This window comes from Macaca nemestrina, chromosome 8, assembly GCF_043159975.1.
Source record: "Macaca nemestrina isolate mMacNem1 chromosome 8, mMacNem.hap1, whole genome shotgun sequence".
Classification (NCBI taxonomy): domain Eukaryota; kingdom Metazoa; phylum Chordata; class Mammalia; order Primates; family Cercopithecidae; genus Macaca; species Macaca nemestrina.
This window is the reverse complement of record NC_092132.1, coordinates 60,778,200-60,799,586: the sequence shown is the minus strand read 5'-3', so window position 1 is coordinate 60,799,586 and position 21,387 is coordinate 60,778,200. Positions and strand designations below refer to the sequence as shown.

The 21,387-nt window shown below is 34.1% G+C and overlaps 1 protein-coding gene across 18 annotated transcripts in view; it reads left to right on the top strand.

Annotated features, from left to right (window-relative positions):
* The window catches only part of LOC105477129 (RALY RNA binding protein like), a 733,794-nt gene that overhangs the window by 343,226 nt on the left and 369,181 nt on the right, over positions 1–21,387 (top strand). For all 18 annotated transcript variants that reach the window (XM_071068042.1, XM_011733504.2, XM_071068041.1 and 15 more), the window contains one exon: positions 11,111–11,389. In XM_071068042.1, coding sequence (XP_070924143.1) covers positions 11,134–11,389 — 256 coding nt within the window. In that variant the 5' untranslated portion in view covers positions 11,111–11,133. The remainder of the gene's footprint in view (positions 1–11,110; positions 11,390–21,387) is intronic.

Sequence of the window (21,387 nt, the reverse complement as noted above, 5' to 3'; positions counted from 1 at the left end):
CCCAGCCTTGCTGCTGCCTTGCAGTTAGATCTCAGACTGCTGTGCTAGCAATGAGGCAGGCTCCGTGGGCGTGGGACCCTCTGGGTCAGGTGTGGGATATAATCTCCTAGTGTGCCGTTTGCTAAGACCTTCAGTAAAGCACAGTATTAGGGTGGGAGTTACCCAATTTTCCAGGTGTTGTGTGTCTCAGTTTCCCTTGGCTGGGAAAAGGGATTCCCTTCCCCCTTGCACTTCCCAGATGAGGCAATGCCTGGCCCTGCTTCAGCTCTCACTGGTTGGGCTGCACCAACTGACCACCACCGATTGTCCAGCACTCTCCAGTGAGATGAACCCGGTACCTCTGTTGAAAATGCAGAAATCACCCGTCTTCTGTGTCGCTCACGCTGGGAGTTGGAGGCTGGAGCTGTTCCTATTCGGCCATCTTGCTCAGGGACTTCTAATTATATGTTATATACTCTATTTTACATGTTTCAGGGAAATTTAGCTGGAGTTTGTAGATTTGTGGATCTATAATTTAAGAAAAATTTTAACAGTTTCTGGGCATTCTCAAGATATTTTTAAACTACCATCCTCTCTCTTAATATAAATCATATAAACCACAAAGTCTTAGCAGTTTGTAGCTATTCTCCTCAACAATTTGGTGGTAAATAAGTCTCTCAGTGTAGACTCCTTGGATTCTGTAGGATTGGTATCTTCTCTAAGTAACTTAGAACACTGTTTGAAAATACTCCAGATCCCAGAGGAAACAAAGCAAAGAAGTGAAACCCTTTCCTCACTGCTGTAAGTGAATGAGTATTTCATAATCACTTAGACCAATGGCAGATATACCTTAAGTGTTTTATGCTCATTACATATAAACTAAGCATTTCAGAATAATTTTAAAGATAGTTTTAATGGTTTATAGACTGTCTTTTAAATGGGAAATCTCCTAAATGGAACCCCTTTTAGCAATGTCTACAGCAGGCACTAAAACAAGAGGGGTGATATGAGTAAAGAATTAAAGTGGCACTGATTTCTTCTTCTCCACTTTAGTCTGACTTCCCAGTCTCAGCCCAGTAAGGGATCTTTCCAAATGGGTTTTGATTTTTTACAGGATATTGCTGACCAGTCACAAAACAATGTAATGGAGTCCCATAGTCCTCAGCCTTCTACTAAATATGATTCAAATATCAATCAGTGGCATAGGGTTGCATCTGTGCTTGGTGCACAATCCCTGATAGTGTACACATAGCACCAATCACAAAATCGCTAGTCACCAAAGGAAACTTGTTTCTTAATTGCTCCATTTCTCAAAATCCTTACATCACAAGTGGGTACTGACCTTGCTTGATCTATTTCCCCCAGTAAAATATAAAGTCTAATTATTGTTCACTTGACTTTTCTATATAACTCAAAACTATCTGCTTACTAGGTCATCTTGGTGAGTGGAAAGTTATCATGGAAGCATAACTGCGGTCAGTATATTTAGACAGTATGTGTACTTTAAGCTTTGTTTTTCAGAGGAAAATGCTTTTCAGATTATCACATGTGCTAAATTTGGTCACATTCCAGAGAATATGAATGTACTTTAGGATAGCCTCTTGAAGTGAATACTTCTTAGTGATACCACCGTGTGATCTCATTTCTTTAAGTCTTTTTTTGTTTTTAAAATTGACATTTAACTTTTCTTCTTTGTAAAAATTCCATCAGAATGTTTTATGTGATCTTAGTGATTGGATACATAGACATTTTTTAGATAGGGGTCCCCAATCCCTGGGCTGCAGACAGGTATCAGTCTGTCACCTGTTAAGAACAGGGCCACATTGCAGGAGGTGAGCGGCTGGTGAGCCACCATTACTGCCTGAATTCTGCCTCCTGTCAGCTCAATGGTGGCATTAGATCCTCATAGGGGTGTGAACCCTATTGTGAACTGTGCATGTGAGGGATTTACGTTGCCTGAACCTTACAAGAATCTAACTAATGCTTGATGATCTGAGGTGGAACGGTTTCATCCTGAAACCACCTCACCATCTCTCACCCCTGTCCCACCACCTGCATCCTATGAAAAAATTGTCTTCCATGAAATCAGTCCCTGTTGCCAAACAGGTTGGGGACCACTGGTTTACATGAGCCCTCACAGAATAATTAGCAACAATCACACACCTCTTATGGCTCAGAGGGAGCTTATTCCATTTCCCCAAAACTTCAAAACAAAAAGTGGGTTCTTACTATTGGGTAATATGAATTGCTGTGGACTGAAATATGTCTTCTCAAAATTCATATATTTAGGCCCTAACCCCCAATGTGATGACATTTGAAGGTGGGGACATTGGTAGGTAATTTGGTTTAGATGAGGTCATGAGCATGAAGATCCCATAATAGGAATTGTGCCCTTATAAGAAGTACAAGAGAGGCCAGAGCTCTTTCTCTCTTACATGTCAGACACAGTGATATGGCAGTTATCTGCAAGTCAGAAAGAGAGCTCTCACCAGAACCCAAATTGGTGATCAGCTTGATCTGGGACTTCCCAGCCTCAAAAACTATGAGAAATAAACTTCTGTTATTTAAGCTACTTAGTATGGCATTTTTAAAATGGTAATCTGAGCAGACTAATACATCAACAGAGAAAGGAGTTCCACTGGTTATTTGTTCCACTGGTTATTTATTCTCTATTTGTGGCCTGACCCAGCCAGTTGTGTTCTTCCATCTGCATGAATGTGTTTAACCCCCTTATGAACCAAGGTGATGGTTCCTTATAGACTATAACCCTCTGCCAAATTACATTTGGATCTTCAGCACTTCATTAAATGTTCCCCAAGAGATAGTTTACCACTTATTATTACTCTTTATTTACAAAATGTCATTTAATTTATATTTAACAATTATTGTTTAACATGGAAATTTATTAATATTCCAAATTCTCAACTAAGTTTTAAATGTTGACTTACCAATATCCATTGATTTCCAATTTTATAGTTAAAATAACCAATAAATTATTAACTTTTTATAACTATAGTTGTTGTATTATCTACAATTATATATTATTTTTGCTTTCCAATTACTTAATCTCCAAATGAAAACACTTATTTCTTAGTACCTAATTGTTCTATTCAAACCTAGTCTCTGCTATTAAGATATTTTAGCTAACATTATTTGCTCTAACAAAAATTAATGCATTCCCATTATTCTACAGTAATTTCAATTTTATGTTGTTACAATAATTTTATTAAATTTTGATGAGCTGTTGAATGAAATACTATCATTTGCCTAATTTTTGAAATATTTCTAGATTCCAGTTAGTGGTATTTTAAGCTATTTTTCTTTATAAAATCTCTCACATTGATCAATTTACTGTGACATTGATCATGTGACCTCTATTTTCAGTGGGTTCTTAATAAAATATTTTTATCTTTAATTCTTTATACACAAAATTATAGATAGAAAGGAAAATGGAAACTGAATTTCTAGATTCCTGGTGCTATTGACAAAATACTATACTCGGTGTCTAAGGAGCATAGTTTTTAAAAAATTGGAAAGAAAAAATTATGTGAATGTAATTAGTTTTCAAAGACTTTGAGTAGGACATTTCACTTCCACTGTGACTGTTATCCAGAGTTGTAGTAATTGAATTGAAATACAAAGATAGAAAAACTGCAGAAAGATCAAGAGCTTATATATAGAATTTTAAATTTATAATCAACTTTAGATTTTTAAGTAATCATTGAGCACTTATTATTATAACACCAATATGTTAAGATATAATCTGAAGATTTAACAAAGGAAAACAGAATAATTTTTAAAATATTTTTCAATAATAATGACTTTCTCTAGTGAGATCTGGGAAGCTCCAATGCTAATTCCATTTTCCCTAAGTACAAGGGAATTATGATATTTCTATTATTAGCAGCAGCCTTGCTAAACTCTTGAACTTCATTACTATTATAGATCAGGGTATCCTTTTATTTGGCTTATGGCCTATTCATTTTTCCATTTAACTTAATGAATCAGAAAACAGTTTTGAGTGGAGTTACTTAGGGAAGAGCTGGCAGTTATCAAAACCGCTTTGAGTATGCAAAAACAGGCACCATATTACGTCCTAGTGGGAGAAGAAAAGTGTGTGACTTTTCTGGAAAGTGGTTGGGGATTGATAACTAACATCATCCGTTTTGTTTGACCCAGGAATGTCAATACTGTACTGGAAATTTATGCTTATTAAATGTGTCAGTGTTCATCTCAGATATTTTTGTGACCTGAGAATAATGGAAACAAGCTAAATGCCTATCAAGCATACAAAGAAAGTGATGGCTTAGCCTTATTACTATGCAACTATTTAGGCTACAGCCAATGTAAATATTTAACAGCATAATTAAATAAGCATTCAAGTAATAAATAATGATACTTGGTATGTAGATTATGTTAACTTTTTTCTAGTTTATAGCTTTTCTCTAGATACTAGAGATAAAAAATACAACAAGATATAAATTGTAAACATCTTCAGGTTGGGATTATATTCTTTTTCATTAAATGTATATATCATCTTATTATTTACATATTCAATGAATCTTTACTTTTATAAATCAGTATGTTGATTTATTTCAGAAAGCAGTTTGAGGCTTAAATAATGGAATCTTAAACATAATTGTGATATTTAACTACATATATGACATAGACATCACTAAATATACTATGATAACTTCTTCACGACGAAAGGAAAAATCAGAAAATTTTCCACAAAATTGTTTTATAAATAGTATCTTAACTTGTAAGAAATAGTTTTTTTTAAAGATCTATTGAAGAATTGTCACTGCTCTGGTGGATATAAGTTACATATTCTAAATCATGGGTGGTTTTTGAAGAATGAATTCAGAATTTTCTTGGTATTCTTTATTTTGTCCAGGAAGAGATGCTTAAATTTGTTAGTTTATTTCAGTTCACTTTTTCCTTTATTCTAATTCTGAATATGAACAATTTTATACTAACCTGTTTAATGAAAAAAGTTCCAGGGATGAGTTTAAAATATTTGGAAAACAACTGTCTTCTTGTGCATGCTGAGATATTTACTGTATGCCTGTTGAATTTTTATAGTATTGTTTAATTCAAATACCACTTACTTTAAGAGGTTTTCTCTGATATTTTCAACTGGGTATGATCACTTTCTCTCTTTTCTAAAAGTGACAACTTTAGTTTGTATTTATTGCAGCATTTTCCATGGTTTGTCTTGTATTATAGTACTTACTTGAGTAATAGCTCTAGACTTCAGCAAATAACGTTTAGTGTATGATCCATTCTTTCTTAGTCATTTCTGCCTCTCTTTCATCCTTTCCTTGGTTTTTGAATATTGTATATATTAATATTGTTGGCAGACTCTTGTGAATACCTGATATATTAGTCCATTCTCATGCTGCTAATAGACATACCTGAGACTGGGTTATTTTTATTTTTTATTTTTATTTTTTGACATGGATTCTCACTCTTTCACCCAGGCGGGAGCGCAGTGGTGTGATCTTGGCTCACTGCAAGCTCTGTCTCCTGGGTTCACGCCATTCTCCTGCCTCAGTCTCCTGAGTAGCTGGGACTACAGGTGCCCACCACCATGCCCGGCTAATTTTTTGTATTTTCAGTAGAGATAGGGTTTCACCATGTTAGCCGGAATGGCAGACTGGGTAATTTATAAAAGAAAGAAGTTCAATGGATGCATAGTTACACATGAATGGGGAGGCCTCACAATCTTGACAGAAGGCAAATGAGGAGCAAAGGTACATCTTACATGGTGGCAGGCAAAATGCCAAAGATGCCTCCCATTTTGGTTATCTTTACAGCAGCATGCCACTCCCAGCACCAATTTACTGTGTTAGTCCATTCTCATACTGCTAATAAATACATACCTAAGACTGGAATTGATAAAGGAAAGAGGTTTAACAGACTCACAGTTCCACATGGCTGCGGAGGCCTCACAGTCATGGCGGAAGGCGAAGGAAGAGCAAATGTATGTCTTATATGGCGGAAGGCAAGAGGGCATGTGCAGAGGAACTTACCTTTATAAAACCATCAGCTCTCATGAGACTTATTCACTCTCATGAGAACAGCATGGGAAAAAAACCCACTCCCATGATTCAATTACCTCCCACTGGGTCCCTCCCACAATACATAGTGATTATTACAATTCAAGTTGAGATTTGGGTGGGGACACAGGGACAATCCATATTACTTGGTGGTGGTTGTTTTTTTTTTTTTTGTCTGTTGTTGTTTTTAATTTTTTGATCAGTGTAAGTGTCTTAGTGACTCTGTAATTTAGACGGAAATTCAAGACCACTAAATCAGCAGAATGGTAGAGTTTATTGGCTAGTGATTTTGTCTGCTCCAAAAAAACATTTTATCTAAAGCACATTTTTGAGCTGCCTTTAATTTATAATAAATGTATCATATATGGATTCAAAGGTAAAAATCTCTCGAATACAAATTAAAAGACTTTATTTATTCTGATAACATTCTTTATAATGTTACAGAGCACTTACCACCTCAATCTGATATTTCCAGAATGAAAACCCTTAATCTTTTAAATTAGTTATCATATGACAGATACTTGAACTTTTTATTCTTCTGAAATACAGCTACATTATCATATCTTTCCTAAGTTTTCAGGACCAAAAACATAGCCGTTCTCTAGGTTTGAATGAAACATCAATAGCTAGATATATTTCTGATTTACTTTCATCCTGTATCTTTCCAAGGCAAGAGCCCTGTTAGCCTTTTGGGGTAAAGCAATTCATTAAAATGTGGCCTCAATTTTAACTAAGTGAAATTAAAAATACAGTTTTTTAATCATACTAGCCAGATTTCAAGGGTTCAAAAGTCACATGTGGTTATTGACTAACTTTTTGGATACTGTAGATACGGAATGTTTCTACCTTCATAGAAAATTCTTTGGAACAACAGCAACAGTAGTTTACAGTTTATCTTTTATTTTACAGCAGCTTTCATAGATAGACACTTTACATGAGCTCCATCCAGACTTCTAAATTAAAAACAAAGAGACAGTTTGTTTGCACTGAAAAATTCATTTTCCCTTGTCATTTGTTTTATAGTTGTAACATTTTTTTGACTGTTATAAACCATTTTTGTGTCAAAATGTAGGTATTTTTTCCAATGCCTGACAGCTCTCTAATTTTTCTTTTTATCACCGGTTTTCAGTAATTTTATTATGATGTGTCTGGTGTGGTTTTATACATATTTATTCTGCTTGAGGTTCATTGAAATTATTGTATCTGTGGGATTATCATTTTTATCAAATGTGGAATATTTTGGTCATTAATTTTCTTGAATATTTTTCTACCAGTCCCTCTGGGACTCCAGATTTATGTGTTTAACAGCTTGACAGAGTTCAATATTAACTCACTGAGGCTCTGTATATTTTTTCAGTGTTTTATCTCTATACTACATTTTACATATTCTCTATTTCTACAACTTCTAATTCACAAATTTGTTCTTCTGAAGTTTCATCACCATTCAGTGATTTTTTAAAAAATTGTTAGATATTATAGTTTTTATCTTTAAAAGTCCCATTTGATTCATTTTTAAAATCTTTAATGTCTCTTCTGGTCATGGGTCATATTTTAATTCTTAAGATCTGTAGGAGGTTTTGCATGATGGTGAAAATAGTGTATTTTATGTGATTGAATGTCTGAGTTCTATTTTTTCCTTTTTTTTTTTTTTTTGTGAGATGGAGCTTCACTTTGTTACTGGAGTGCAGTGGGGTGCTTTCTGCTCACTGCAACCTCTGACTCCCAACTTCAAGTGATTCTTCTGCCTCAGCTTTCCAAGTAGTTGGGATTTACAGATGTGTGCCACCACACTTGGCTGTTTTTTGTTTGTTTGTTTGTTCGTTTTTTGGGTTTTTTTGTATTTTAGTAGAGATGGGGTTTTATCATGTTGGCCAGGCTGGTCTCAGACTCCTGACCTCAAGCCATCCGCCCACTTCAGCCTCCCAAAGTGCAGGGATTACAGGCATGAACTACCACACCTGGCCCTATTATTGATTTTAAAGAAGTGTTATACTTTTCTTTGATAGACTTTTGACTTGTTTCTGCTTTAGTTTGATCATCTTAAGCCTTGTTTTCAGCTTTTGCTAGCGTGGTCACAGAATACCTTTACCTGTTGGAATCTTTAATCCCATTACTAAGGCCCACCCTTCTGATGCCTAAATTTAATTCTCCAGGTAGTCAATTTGGCCTCTCCACTGCTGCTGGTAGGAACATGAATGATTCTTGGCCTTTTGCAGTTATTGGAATCATTCAGTCCACAAATTTGCAATAACTTCTTGCCCAGCCTCATGAAACTGTACCCTTTGCATATATGACTTAGAAATCAGCATAGGTTCAAAGGACTTTAAAGCAGATTTCTAGAGTTCTTTTTCTGTGTAGCTCTTTTGTCTCAAGAAACCTGTCACACAAATTCCAACTGCCCCAGATGCTCTGAACTCTGGTCTGTATCTCCTCAACTCAGTAGGTCACTTTCTCAGTTTGTGAGATCCTCCCTACCCCACGGACACTGCTCTAAACCTGAAATATGTTTTCCAGGCAGAAAGCTTGGCTCTCCTATGTTTTACTTGTTTGTCTCTTCTTTCTAAGATGTAATGGCTCTGTACTGCCTGTATTTAATGTCTGAAAAACAGTTGCTTCATCTGTGTTTCCCTGGTTTTCTATTTCTTTGAACCAGGAGGGTTAATTTAGTCACTGTTACTCCATCATCGCTGAAAGTAGAAGTCTTTCTTCAACTGATTTAAAAGTTTCTGTAATAGAAAAGATATTAAACTATGAATTGAGGCCTAACTTTTAGAGAATGTTGAAATGACAGAATGCAATACTACAACAAAACTTATAAACCCAGATAGACTCATTTAAAATGATAAACGCTTATATACAATTATAAACACTGATAGAAACTAGCAAGTCAGTGGTTGTGAAAAAAATTAGATACATAGATATGTATAGATTTTAAGGTAGGTAAGAGTTATTAATTAGAATTACACAGTTGTAAGTTTGGAGGTACAGGTATGAGTGTCATCCACACAGACTAAAAGAACAGAGCAGAGTCCAAGATAGCATGTTGACATTCACAGTGAGCATTCAGAGTACAACTGTACCTTCAAATTAAATTTAACCAAGGGTTACTATCAATGGCAGACCACCGGGCTCTGTAAACCACAGGTCTGATCTATTCTAGAAATTCTTATATTTGCATTTTAACCAATGTATATCTGTCCAGGAAATAAAATGTCAACCATAAGAATTGTTTACCCTTAAAAATAACTCTATGGTGTTTCTAAAAGTATGTGTCACATGAGAGCACAAACAAAATAGTATGCTTTCTATGGATTGTATTACTGATGTTGACCTGGAATGGTAAGAAAGGAAACTGACTCTAGATTACCTACCTTGATTTTTCTTGTTTCAATTAATTCTCAGAGCATTTGTCTTGAGATATGCAATAGCTCAAATTTCAAGATAAAAAAAAATATCAACTTTCCTTTTTTCAACTCTACTTTGAATAATTCGTACAGGTACCACTTAAATGTAGCTAATCTGAATCAATACAAGGCAGTGTTATAATCTTTGTTTCTAATGATGTTTTACTCTTAATTTTTATGTGAATAACTGAATGTTTTGTTTGTGAAACTGATCTTCATTATAAGGAGATATTTCTAATGTTGGCTGTCCAATATGAAGTAAAGCTTTAAAAATCCCAGAGGTAATATTGAACAACTGAATTTGAAACATTTTATGTTACTTTGTTGCTCTTGATTTCAAGAGTACCTGGTTTAAATGCATAAGTACATTTTCAAGCATATCCAATTTACATGCCTTAAAGACTTCCACCGCCTTAATGTTTAATTTAGAAATATCATTTTAAATGATTCTTAAAATCAGATGCACTTATTTTTATAGCTGTAATATTTTAAGAGAGCCTTCATATAAAAATATAGTTGTCACTGACAAACGGTATCAATTAGCTAATGTTCAACAATGATCATCAATTCAGAGACTGTAACCGTGTTGAAATTTTAGTTTAGCCTTAATGTTGTCTATAATAGGTACTGTAAATGATGCATGACAAAAAATAGGTTGTTAGCAAATGTTGAGGAAGGAAGGAAGGAGGGAGGGAGGGAGGGAAGGAAGGAAGGAAGGAAGGGAGGGAGGGAGGGAGGGAAGGAGGGAGGGAAGGAAGGAAAGAATTTTCAAGGCCTTAAAAATCTGTATGTGCTGGAATACTTAGAAATAAAAGTTTTGTTGAATTTAATTAGACACAAATATTCTACCAAGCTCACAAAATGATTTTGAAAAATACTAGCAATCTTTAGGCAACATAGGAGCCCTTAGTTAAGTGAATTAGAAAGTGAAGTTAAGAATAACATTTCAACAGTTACCTAATCTCCTAATTTGCTGATCATTGATGAACATTGGCTCATATGTTTTGTTTTGTGTTTTTATGAAACTGACATGTGCTATTGGTTCAAATAAATAGCATATATAGTATTCTGGCTAAGTTGCTTATTTTTAAAATTATGGTTTTCTTATGTTAAATTTTCAAATTAAATTTCTAATACCATTTTTTCTTTTCCACAGCCTTTAATGGAGAAAACTGTTGTTTCTGACAGAAGGGTTCTGATATTGAAATAGACAATATGTCTACCTATTATAGAAATATAAAAAATAAAAATGCATGTACTCAAACAGAAGATGGAGGTTACATTTCTGTAATACATCTATCATCAGACCTTAGCCATATTGGACTTTTGGTTGCTGTTGATAGAATAAGGCAGATTTTCCTCAAATTTTCTTTTGCAAAATAGATAGACTTAAATATAAAAATGACTGCAAAATGTTCAGTCATTAACAAATCAAGAATTTTTATAACTGTATGTTGTCATTATAAGTTTTTTCTACTGTATTTAGCAATGCAATATTTACCTTTTATATTACTAAATATATTAATTTTCTTCTCAAGAAAATTATTAATACTTAGGGATTGGAGTTTTCCTGAGTGTAATATTGAAAAACTGTTAAAAAGCCAGTGATACCCATTCAATCTAATGATTTAGCTTTTGATTATTTGTTTTGTTTGTTTGTTTAAGGATTAAAGCAAGGAGAGCCAATCATGACTGGCAAAACACAGACCAGCAATGTCACCAATAAGAATGACCCCAAGTCCATCAACTCCCGTGTTTTCATTGGCAATCTAAATACGGCAATTGTCAAGAAAGTTGACATTGAAGCCATTTTTTCAAAGTATGGAAAAATAGTTGGATGCTCCGTTCACAAAGGTTATGCATTTGTACAGTACATGAGTGAGCGACATGCAAGAGCTGCAGTGGCTGGAGAAAATGCCAGAGTCATCGCCGGCCAACCACTTGGTAAGTCATGCTCAGACATGGATCTCATGTTATTGTTCATATATCTGGAAATTGTTTTATTTCTCAAAACCCAAAACCACTGTTGTTTCTACCTCTTCTTTAACCAATTAGAGTGATTTTATATTTATAATTCATATTTTTTCATCCTTATATTGTTTTATATATAGGTATCTTATTCTCTCTATAAATTTATAAATTTGAGATCAAGGCGACTTTGCAATACTTATTACCTCCACCAATCCTAACACAGCCAGGCAAATAATAAATATGCATCAGATTTAACTTTATTTGACTTGAGATAGCGTCTGTCTTCCAGGAAACACTATCCTATGCAAAAAATAACTTCGCTTGTTATACTTACGGCATTTGATTTGAGAGCCTAATGCATTTTCCTCATTTCCTGTGTTTTGGAGGAGAAGGGATAGAAAATAGCAAAAGAAAGTAAATTTTTAGAACTGGGAAAGGAATATAATTCACATTTTAAAAATCTACTTAAAGATTTTGTATATTATGCCTATATAATCATGCATAATAATCAGATTTCTTTCTAACATTCAAGAAACAATGTAGTTTTTTCACAGAAAGGGAAACAGTGAAGTCTGAAATAAAATTAAAAACTTGGAAAAAATATTTTATAATTAATGTGTAGATAAAAATAAAAATCAGATAATTATTTAGATGTTTCTCTACCTTAGGAAAAAAATACAGTTAATATAGTAATGATTCCTCAATTTATATTTCCTGTTCTCTCTAGATTCATGTATCAAACTCATTGTACAGCATCTTCTCATGGATACTCAAAAGGCATTTCAGTTTCATATGGCCAGAACAAAACCCATGATTTTCCACACCCTCAGCCTTCTCCACTCCCAAGCTTCCTCATCACATTAAAGGGAACCCCCATTTTATCCATTTTTTTTTTTAAAACAACAACAACAACAACAACAACTACAACAACTTTGATTCTTAACTTCCTCGATCATCAAGTTCACTTGTCAATATATCTCAAATATATTCCAAATGCAATCTCCTTTTATATGTGTGCTAAAGGCCATCTCATACAGGCCACTATTGTATCTCAGGAGCACTGAAATAACTCCCTTGTTGGTCCACTTCTTTTTACTCTTGCCAGAGTGTCTTTTAAAAACATAGATCAGATTATGTTCTTAACCTCCTTTAAACCTCTAATGCCTTTCTCATACAGAATAAGATTCACATTCTATACCATACCTACAATGCCCTACACTGCCACATCTTCAATTCTATCTCCTTATTCTCTCTCCCTTCTTGAACCACTCTAGTTATGCTGGCTGCCTTGATAATGTCTCAGACATTCCAAGATTGTTCCTACTTCAGAGGCTTTGTATTTGCTCTTCCCTCTGTTCAGACAACAGGTCTTTGCTAATTATTTGTTCCCTACTTTATTGAGTGTGCTGTGCTCAAAATTTACCTGCAATGAGAGGCTGTTACTGACTAGCCTATCTAAAATAGAATAGTCACCTTTCTCCTTCTTTCACTGTCTATTCCATTACTCTGTGTTAATTTTTTTCATGGCACCTATCAGCATCTAGATTACATAGTTTAATGTATAATCTTACCTGTGTCATGACCACAAATATAAAGCTGAAGAAGCATACAAAAGAAGCAAGTTAAAAGTATAGAGAAGTCAAGCTAGAAGAGTGTTAAGAATATTGTGAATATTATCACATGATATAACACAATTAAAACTATTTGGGAAGGTATGGAATTCATTAAAATGTGGGAGATGTTAGAGGTAATAGTCTTGAGGGAAAAAAGCAAAAGATGTTTTGCGTAAGTGCCTGATATTTAACTACAAAAAATCACTATCAGATAGGAATATAATTTTTATTTACATTGGTCCCATCCAACTTTCTATATTTTAAAGAAAGGAAATAAAGGAAGTGCTCTTCAACAGACGTTGGTGTATTTTCCACTTGTCTTTTTGTTTTCCTTAGTGCCTCCATTCTGCTTGCTTACTTTGATATGGGAATTTTCTGACATTTTTGTTTTTCTTTTTAAGTTGAAAGTCTTAATTCAGGGCCATATCCCAGCACATTTCAGGGCAAGCTCTATTTACTGTCTGTATCCTGATTGTTACGAAACTAACAAATACTTGAGGAAATGCATTTAATTATTTTTGTTGTTTGAAAAAATTAACCATCAGTTTAAGATCAATTAAAAGTCTGATTCACTTTTTAATGAGCTACAGCTAATCTTCTGGAGTTCTGTTTCGTATCACGACTCAGTTGATTGTCTTTTTGAGAAGAATGCAATGAACAAAGATAAATACCACACCAACAATGTAGTGCCTTACCTACACAAACCCAAGGAAGAAAATGATACCAAATTGCTCTGTTTTGAGAGGCACAAAGTTAAATTGTGCCTCTTTTAAGATACCATTTCTCATTCTCAGTCATTCCTCTTAGATCCTCTCTTAGTTTTGTCCTCAGGTAACTCTTTAGAGCATATATCCTAATCATCTGTAATCACACTTTGTGCCTGAAACCAAGTCTTAGACTTTAGTTCAAATCTCTTCTTTCACTACGTCTCTCCAAGCTGAATGACTTTTCATACAAAGCAAGTACGTTACAATTTATCCAACAATTTTATTTAGGTCAAGCACTTGACCATATCCACCGTTTTTTGTTTGTTTGTTTGTTTGTTTGTTTTACCTGTGTTGCTAGAAACTCAGGCAAAGGCATATCTTCCAATTGTTCCCTATAGAAGTTAGTTCCTCCATCATGTCCTGAAGAAGACCCTTAGTTTCTAGGATGTGTATACATTTCTAGATTTAAGTATCATACCTTTGTTTTTGATGATTTGAGCAAAACTTCGGTTCAAGCATATTAATCACTTGCTTCTTGAGGTTTTTGATTCCCAAATAAACCCTTTCTAATCTGCCCCCCAACAAACCCTAGCAAGTTCTTAATATGAAGCACATTTTTTATGGATGAAATAATAGGCCGTTATTACATGAAATTGTTATTAGTATCAGCTACAACAACCGATCTAAGCATTCTTCTTTTTCTTAAGAGTGAGAAGGAAATTAATGTTGATTAGATCGTGCACTGGATTAGTACTTTACCCGTATTACCTTATTTGATCTCAAATAATGTGTATTTGTATGTCATTTTCTGAAAAGGAACAGTATTTTATTTACTACATGTTTAAAATGTTTATATATAATTTAGAGATTAAAAATTATACATCAGTAGTACCAGAAAAAATTAAACATCCTAATGTGCATTCTTAAAGTTTTATGAAGACTATAGGTCACTTGGCCATAATTTAATTTATTTTCTTATACATTTCCAGTTGTTTGGCACATTTTTTGCACCATGATAGAGAGTATCCATTTGTATTCTTAACTTCCTGTCTTTGATATATAATAGAACACTGCTAAACCCTCTGTGGAAAAAAAGAAAAAGATTGCATTTTGACTCATTACTTAAGGAGTCTTAAAAAGTCAGAATATATCTATGAAATTATTCAGAATTTTTTAAATCACAATTCCTATAATGTAAAAATCCTCATAAAACTGTCTGTCTATGTTTGGTTATTTAATTGATTTTAATACAATTTAAATATTAGCAGGTAAAATTTAACATATCCTCTTAATATTTAATTGAGTTTGAATTCTAAGTTTGTTAATATTGGAAATATTTATTTCATTCTTCAATCTAAGTGTAGTCATTAGAACTTTTTTCCTCAAACACATGTGCAAGATAAAAACTTTTTAAATGCTTAATAGAGACAATTTTTATGAGTAGTCACACACGAAGTGTCCTTTCACACAAAATGTTATACAGAGGTTAGAGACTCAGACTAGACAGTGCCAATTTTATGTATCTACTGATTACATTGGCTTGATTACAAACATGCTCTAATAAAATATTTGCAATGTCTTTCTTTATATTCAGATTATTATTTTACTCTTACAATGCTTGTGAAAGATACAATTTATGAACTTGACAAGTCAGCTGTTGATAGTAGGAGGAACCAAACACTGAAAATTAATTTATCTAAAGCAATCATTTTTGTCCTGAGACTCATATGCAGGCCCCTGTCCTTAAGAAGCAAAGTTTGCTTTGGGAAAAGAATATATAAAGCAGAGAATTAAATTAATTTTATCACATTGTAAGTGTCTTGCAAATGCAGAAAGATTTCAAAGTGGGGACATGATGAATAGAGATTGTAAATTTTAAAGTAAATATGGTGAATGTACTTAACTAGATCCTGAAGAAAGTAATGGAATTGTCTTAGTAGAGAGGAAGATGTTGGAGAGATTTCCTGCATAAGAACAAAGAAGAGAACATTCAAATGCTTGTAACAATTCCTGTCAAGCATGTGCTGAGAGCAATGGATTTCAAGCATCTTTTTATCACCAACTGTTTTGCATCCAGAGCGATCTTTTCAAAATGCAAATCTAATCATGTCACTGTCTTTTAAAACTTTCAGGGATTTCTCATTGTTCTCAGAAAAAAAGACTGAAACCTTTGCTGTGGGCTACAAGTTTCTACATCATTTGTTTCTTTGTCACCTGCAGACTCACATCATAGCCCCCTCAGCCTTGCTTAGAGCTCCAGCTAAATTGACTTCTTTCAGTTCTTTGAACAACTTGTGTTCTGTCACCCAACAGGGCCTTTGCACATGCTATCTTGACTGCCCAGAATGTTCTTCCCTATGAAACTCTGCACCACCTCACCCTATGTCCCCACTTTATCCCCTTTACCTGGCTAATCATTCTTCAAATCTCAAATGAAATTTCAGTCCTTTAGTGAAACCTACTTGTCTCCCTCAAAGCTAGCTGAAGTGTTTTACTATACTTTCAAGCAAGTGTCTTCTTTTCAATTGTATTTTTATATTTATTATTTTGTAATTGATATCTGTCCCTTCTCTCTCTAAGCTATAAGTTTCTTAGGGCATGGACTATATATAGGTATGTATGTGTGTGTGTGTATATATATATACACACACTTACATGGCAAATGCTCAGTGAGGATGTACTGGATGAATGGTTGGATAGATGGTTAGTTGAAGGAATGGATGGACTTGTCTAAAGGGGTCCCTCACATTGAAAAGAGTACCACAGGAAGAAGAAAAAGAAGCAGGAGGAGGAATAAGAAGAGAACAGGGAAAAGAAGGAAGGAGAAGGGGCAATTGCAACTTCCCCAGAAAGCTAGACGATATAGTTGGGGTTGCTGTTAAGTGAAGACAAAGTGGTTGTGATCAGCTTGCTAAGGAGACTAGGAATTTAACCTTGAAATCCTTCAACAGACATTCCAAAGGTAACTGTTCCATAGGCCTGATTTCAGTTTTTTATAAATATAATCCAGTATTTAATAAGCATGAAATATTAACACATACATACTTTATTCAAAGGTTAGAGTGAATGATATATTGGTTTGAAGAAAGATTTCTATTTATGAAAAACTTCCTACACGTTCCTTAAAATGTCATCCTTTCCTAGTTTTCTCTTATTAATAGCTGTATATTTGCATGGCACTTCATCATTGTCAAAGTTCTTTCATGCACATATTATCTTCTTTGATTTTCACAACAATGCCAAGAAGTAATATTAGTATTTATGCCCATTCTGCTGGCTAGGAGCCAAAGCACAGAGAATTGAACTTAGTCTGTATCACACAAATGGTGGTGCAAAATTGTTGGCTCACGTTTTCTAACCCTAATTATTTTTACTATTTCTCCTTCCAGAAATTTATTCCATTTCAGCAGAGTGATCATAAAGTCTGTCATCCAAACAATAATACTTTTGAGAGTGGAAAGGTTACTCTCACTGATTTTGCTTTGTTTGTGGGGCCTGTCCTGTGCATGGTAGGATGTTAGTAGGATCCCTGACTTCTACCTGCAAGATACCTCTAGTACCCCTTCCAAATAGTGACAGCCAAAAATTGTCTCCATATTACCAAATGTCTCCTGGAAGGCAAAGTCACTCCAGTTAACCTTTACTATTTTAGGGTAATCATACCAAAATAAACGCCATTAATTTTCAGAAATGTTCTAATGGTCTTAGGATAAACTATATTAAAACAATGCTCTGAGTTATTTTGACAGTAACTCATAATTTATAATAAGAATGTATCTTTTCCAATTTCTCAAAAAATAAAACTCAGTAAGCACATTTCAGGGCAATTTCAATTTATTCATGACCATGGCTTACCCACTTACATCACCGGTTTGTTATAAAGTCCTCTGTCTCTTCACATCTTTAATACACTGCCTTTTAGAGGTGTGATTTTTCTTCATTAGATCCCTCCATTCAAACATGTCTAATCGCCACTAGAGATGATGAAGAAAAAGAAAGCATCATGGAAGTGTTAAGTGAAAAATACAGAGTACCAAGATTACTCAGAGGCTTAGGATGATCTTCAAATACATATTATTCAACAACAACACTAAAAACTTGTTAAGACAAAGACAGAACCGCAGCATCCCTAGTTGATGTTGTCTCTAACAAATGCATTAGTTTTACCAAGCATCCATCCTGTTTCATTTTGGTAAGTATTATTCTTCTACATATGTCTCTAGCTTCAAATTAGATGGAGTATCTGAGCATCTAGCAAGGACAGATTGACAAAGAGCCTGGGGTGAAATTAGTATGGATAATCATTTTTGACAAAGTAGTCTACCGCAGAACCCCTAAACAAGCACGTGAACCTTATGGAGATTTCTATGTCATGAAAAATCCTGTAGAAAACATCTAAAGAATGCTGCAGATAATAAATAGCACTTTCAGCAAGGCACCATTATGTAATTCTATTACCATTTGGACTGAGAAAAAAAGATAATTTTTAGCTTTTGCCTCAGTGTCTAAAGAAGATATTGTTATCATAATTTCTTAACTTGATAGGTTAACAAAACTTCCACTCCTGAAGATACAAATCAAAAGTTAGTCCTTCAGCTACTTTAAATATTAGCTGCAATAAGTGTACAAAAATATTTGAATATATAAATCTTGGAATTTTTCTTAACAACCTTTGAAACTATTCACCATGCTAGCTTTCTTTTTCCGCCTACAACATGTTCAACTCATTCCTATATTTTAAACATCCAACTTTCCTAACAGATTTTATGTTATACAGATTATGTGAAGTACTTCATCAATTGAAGAATGCTATGTAGAGATGACTACTATATTTGTTTTAAAAACTCTATTCACAGGCCGGGTGCAGTGGCTCACACCTATAATCTCATCACTTTGGGAGGCCAAGGCAAACAGATCGCTTGAGCCCAGCAGTTTCAGACCTGCTTGGGCAACATGGTGAAACCTCATCTCTGCAAAAAATACAAAAATTAGCTGGGCTTGGTGGCATGCACCTGTGATCTTAGTTATTCAGGAAGCTGAGGTGGGAGAATCACCTGCACCCGGGAAGTTGAGGTAGTGGGCTACAGTGATCTGTGATCATGCCACTGCACTCCAGCCTCAGTGATAGTGAAATCCTGTCTCAAAAAAAAAAAAAAATTCTATTCACAAGGCTGTGGAGGGACTTAAATGGTGTGCAAATGAGTGGGAGTATGAAACTTACTTATGAAATTGTATTCAGTACAAATCACTTTTGTTTCATCATTTCTGGGATTCATGGAAACATATTGCCATCCCATATCAGTGGCTTGTACTAATAATGTTTTTTATTTATATGTCATTTTTTCCTCATCAACCTTCTCAAAGAAGATCGAGGTACACTTCATTACATTTTTAAAAAATTATCTTTCCAACATCCTTCAAGGAAGCTAAATAGTAGATTTAATTAAGCCCATTTTACAAATAAGTGAATTCTATAATGTACTTAAAGAGAGCAGGTTTTTGTGAAAACAAAAGTCTCAGAAATTTCTTCCAACATTGTGCATAATTACTGTAAGTTTCCTTAGTTCTGCTTCCAAGGTGTGTATGTATGTGTATATACATCTGGTAATTGTTTAAGAAGTCTTCATCCTCATCCTTCACTGTCATAAATTAATAAGTAACAAAAACAATACTATCTGGGTTATAAAGCACAACAGACATTTAAAGTTTTCAGTAATTAAACAGAGCTCCTTAAAATGCTGTAAACAAATGCTAATTAGCAAGCTTCCACGATAGAGTGAATTATAGAACTAACGGTCTGTCAGCCAGGGAGATACATGGCCCCACAGATGATAGAAAGCCCGGGGGATTTGCTTTCTATTTCTAAAACTGGTTATTTGACTCAATCACTGAACCTAAATTAGTGAAAGCAGTGGTAGAGACTGTAAATAAGTTTTTTCATTAAAACTATCACTGGAAACTTCTGAGCAACATTTAAAGATCTTATTAGTTCTAACTTGTTTGTTACTTAATCCCTAGTACAAAGTAAATAATATATTTTAAAAAATAGAAAAAAAATCAGTGTCTGAAGTTGTCCTTCAATGTGGGGAATAAAATGTCTGAAAGTCATTTATGAACTAATTTTAGAGTGCTTTACTACGAGAAATATTTATTCTTTCAACACTACATGTGTTGTTGTAGATGCTTGCCAACACATATTAAATTATAAAAGAGAATAAAAACATATGCCAAACCCACCAAAATGAAATAAAATAAAATATAAAGTAAAATAATAAAACAAAATAGATCACTACTCTTGGAAAATATTCTAAGTGTAGAGTAAAATATGTATACATAAGATAACATGCAGATGAAGATGGTAAATACAAGATAAAGCATGATGTAATACAGATCAAATACCATAAAAGGATGAAGTATTGTAAATTCATTTAAGAAAGGCTTATGGGCCAGTTGTAAAGTAAAATGTTCACCTATGAAGCAATACACAATAGGAAGTGGGAAACTCAAGGTATTTTGTAACACACGTCAAGTGCTACTGGAATTTTAAATAAAAAGTATTATAAGGTTTTTTGGAGGCCTGTTAGGAAATGTAGATTTGAATTTAACTGTTAATCTAAAATAGGTGGCAAACAAATTGAGTATAATCATGAAGAAAATCTTTAGAGACTGCAATTCTTAAGTAATTTTAATTGAAACCAAAACACAGAACTGAAATATAGCTTGCAATGTTTGTGAAAGGTGGTGGTTTTGAGTTAAGGCTCAGGACTCACAATTCCTGTGTTAGAATCCTAGCTCTCCACTTAGGACATGTGGAACTTTGGACAAGTTACTAAAGAAACAGCTGCTATTGTCTTGCCTGTAAAATGTAGATATAAGAATAGGTCCCACCTCATAGAGTTATGAGGATTAAATGCATCAATATGTGTAAAACGGTTAAGAACAATTCCTGGGACATACAAAGTCTCAAAAGAAGGCAAAAGGGCTAGACATCCAATTAAGTCCTATTGTTTAATGCCTTCTAAAAATGAATTTAGAAAACTGGAGAAACAGGTCCTAGATCTTTAGCTTTCTGAAGGTGTTGGTCCTGTGACAAGAATTTATGTTCTCTGGCTCTAATTTCCTCATTTGTGGGGAAGCTATGGGACTAGTTAATCAGTAAGATCCCAAAAAAGACCAAATAATTATGATGATTTCTGCTTTTTCTGTCTTGTTGAAAAAAATCTTTGCCTCCTCTTTGGCCATAAAGACATCCTTCTGTGTTTCCTTTTAAGGGACTTTTATATTGGTTTGACTCTTCACATTTAGACTTTACTACCTCTGGAATTGAATTTTTTGGTATGGTATTTGGTAGTGAAAAAGATTCACTCATTCCCATATGAATATCAAGTAATCTCACAGGATTTGTTGAAGAGACTCTTGATTTCTAACTGCCCTGAAACGTCCCTCTGAACATATATTAAGTAATCAAGTATATGTATATATGTATGTGCACGGACACACACACACACACACACACGCACATTTCAATTCACATGTAATTAAATATATGCTGCAAATATTATATCATAAATAATACTGATAAATACTGTAAGTGACACCATTTTGGACATATTTCGTAATTGTTTATTCCTGATCTATTTATTGATGTACT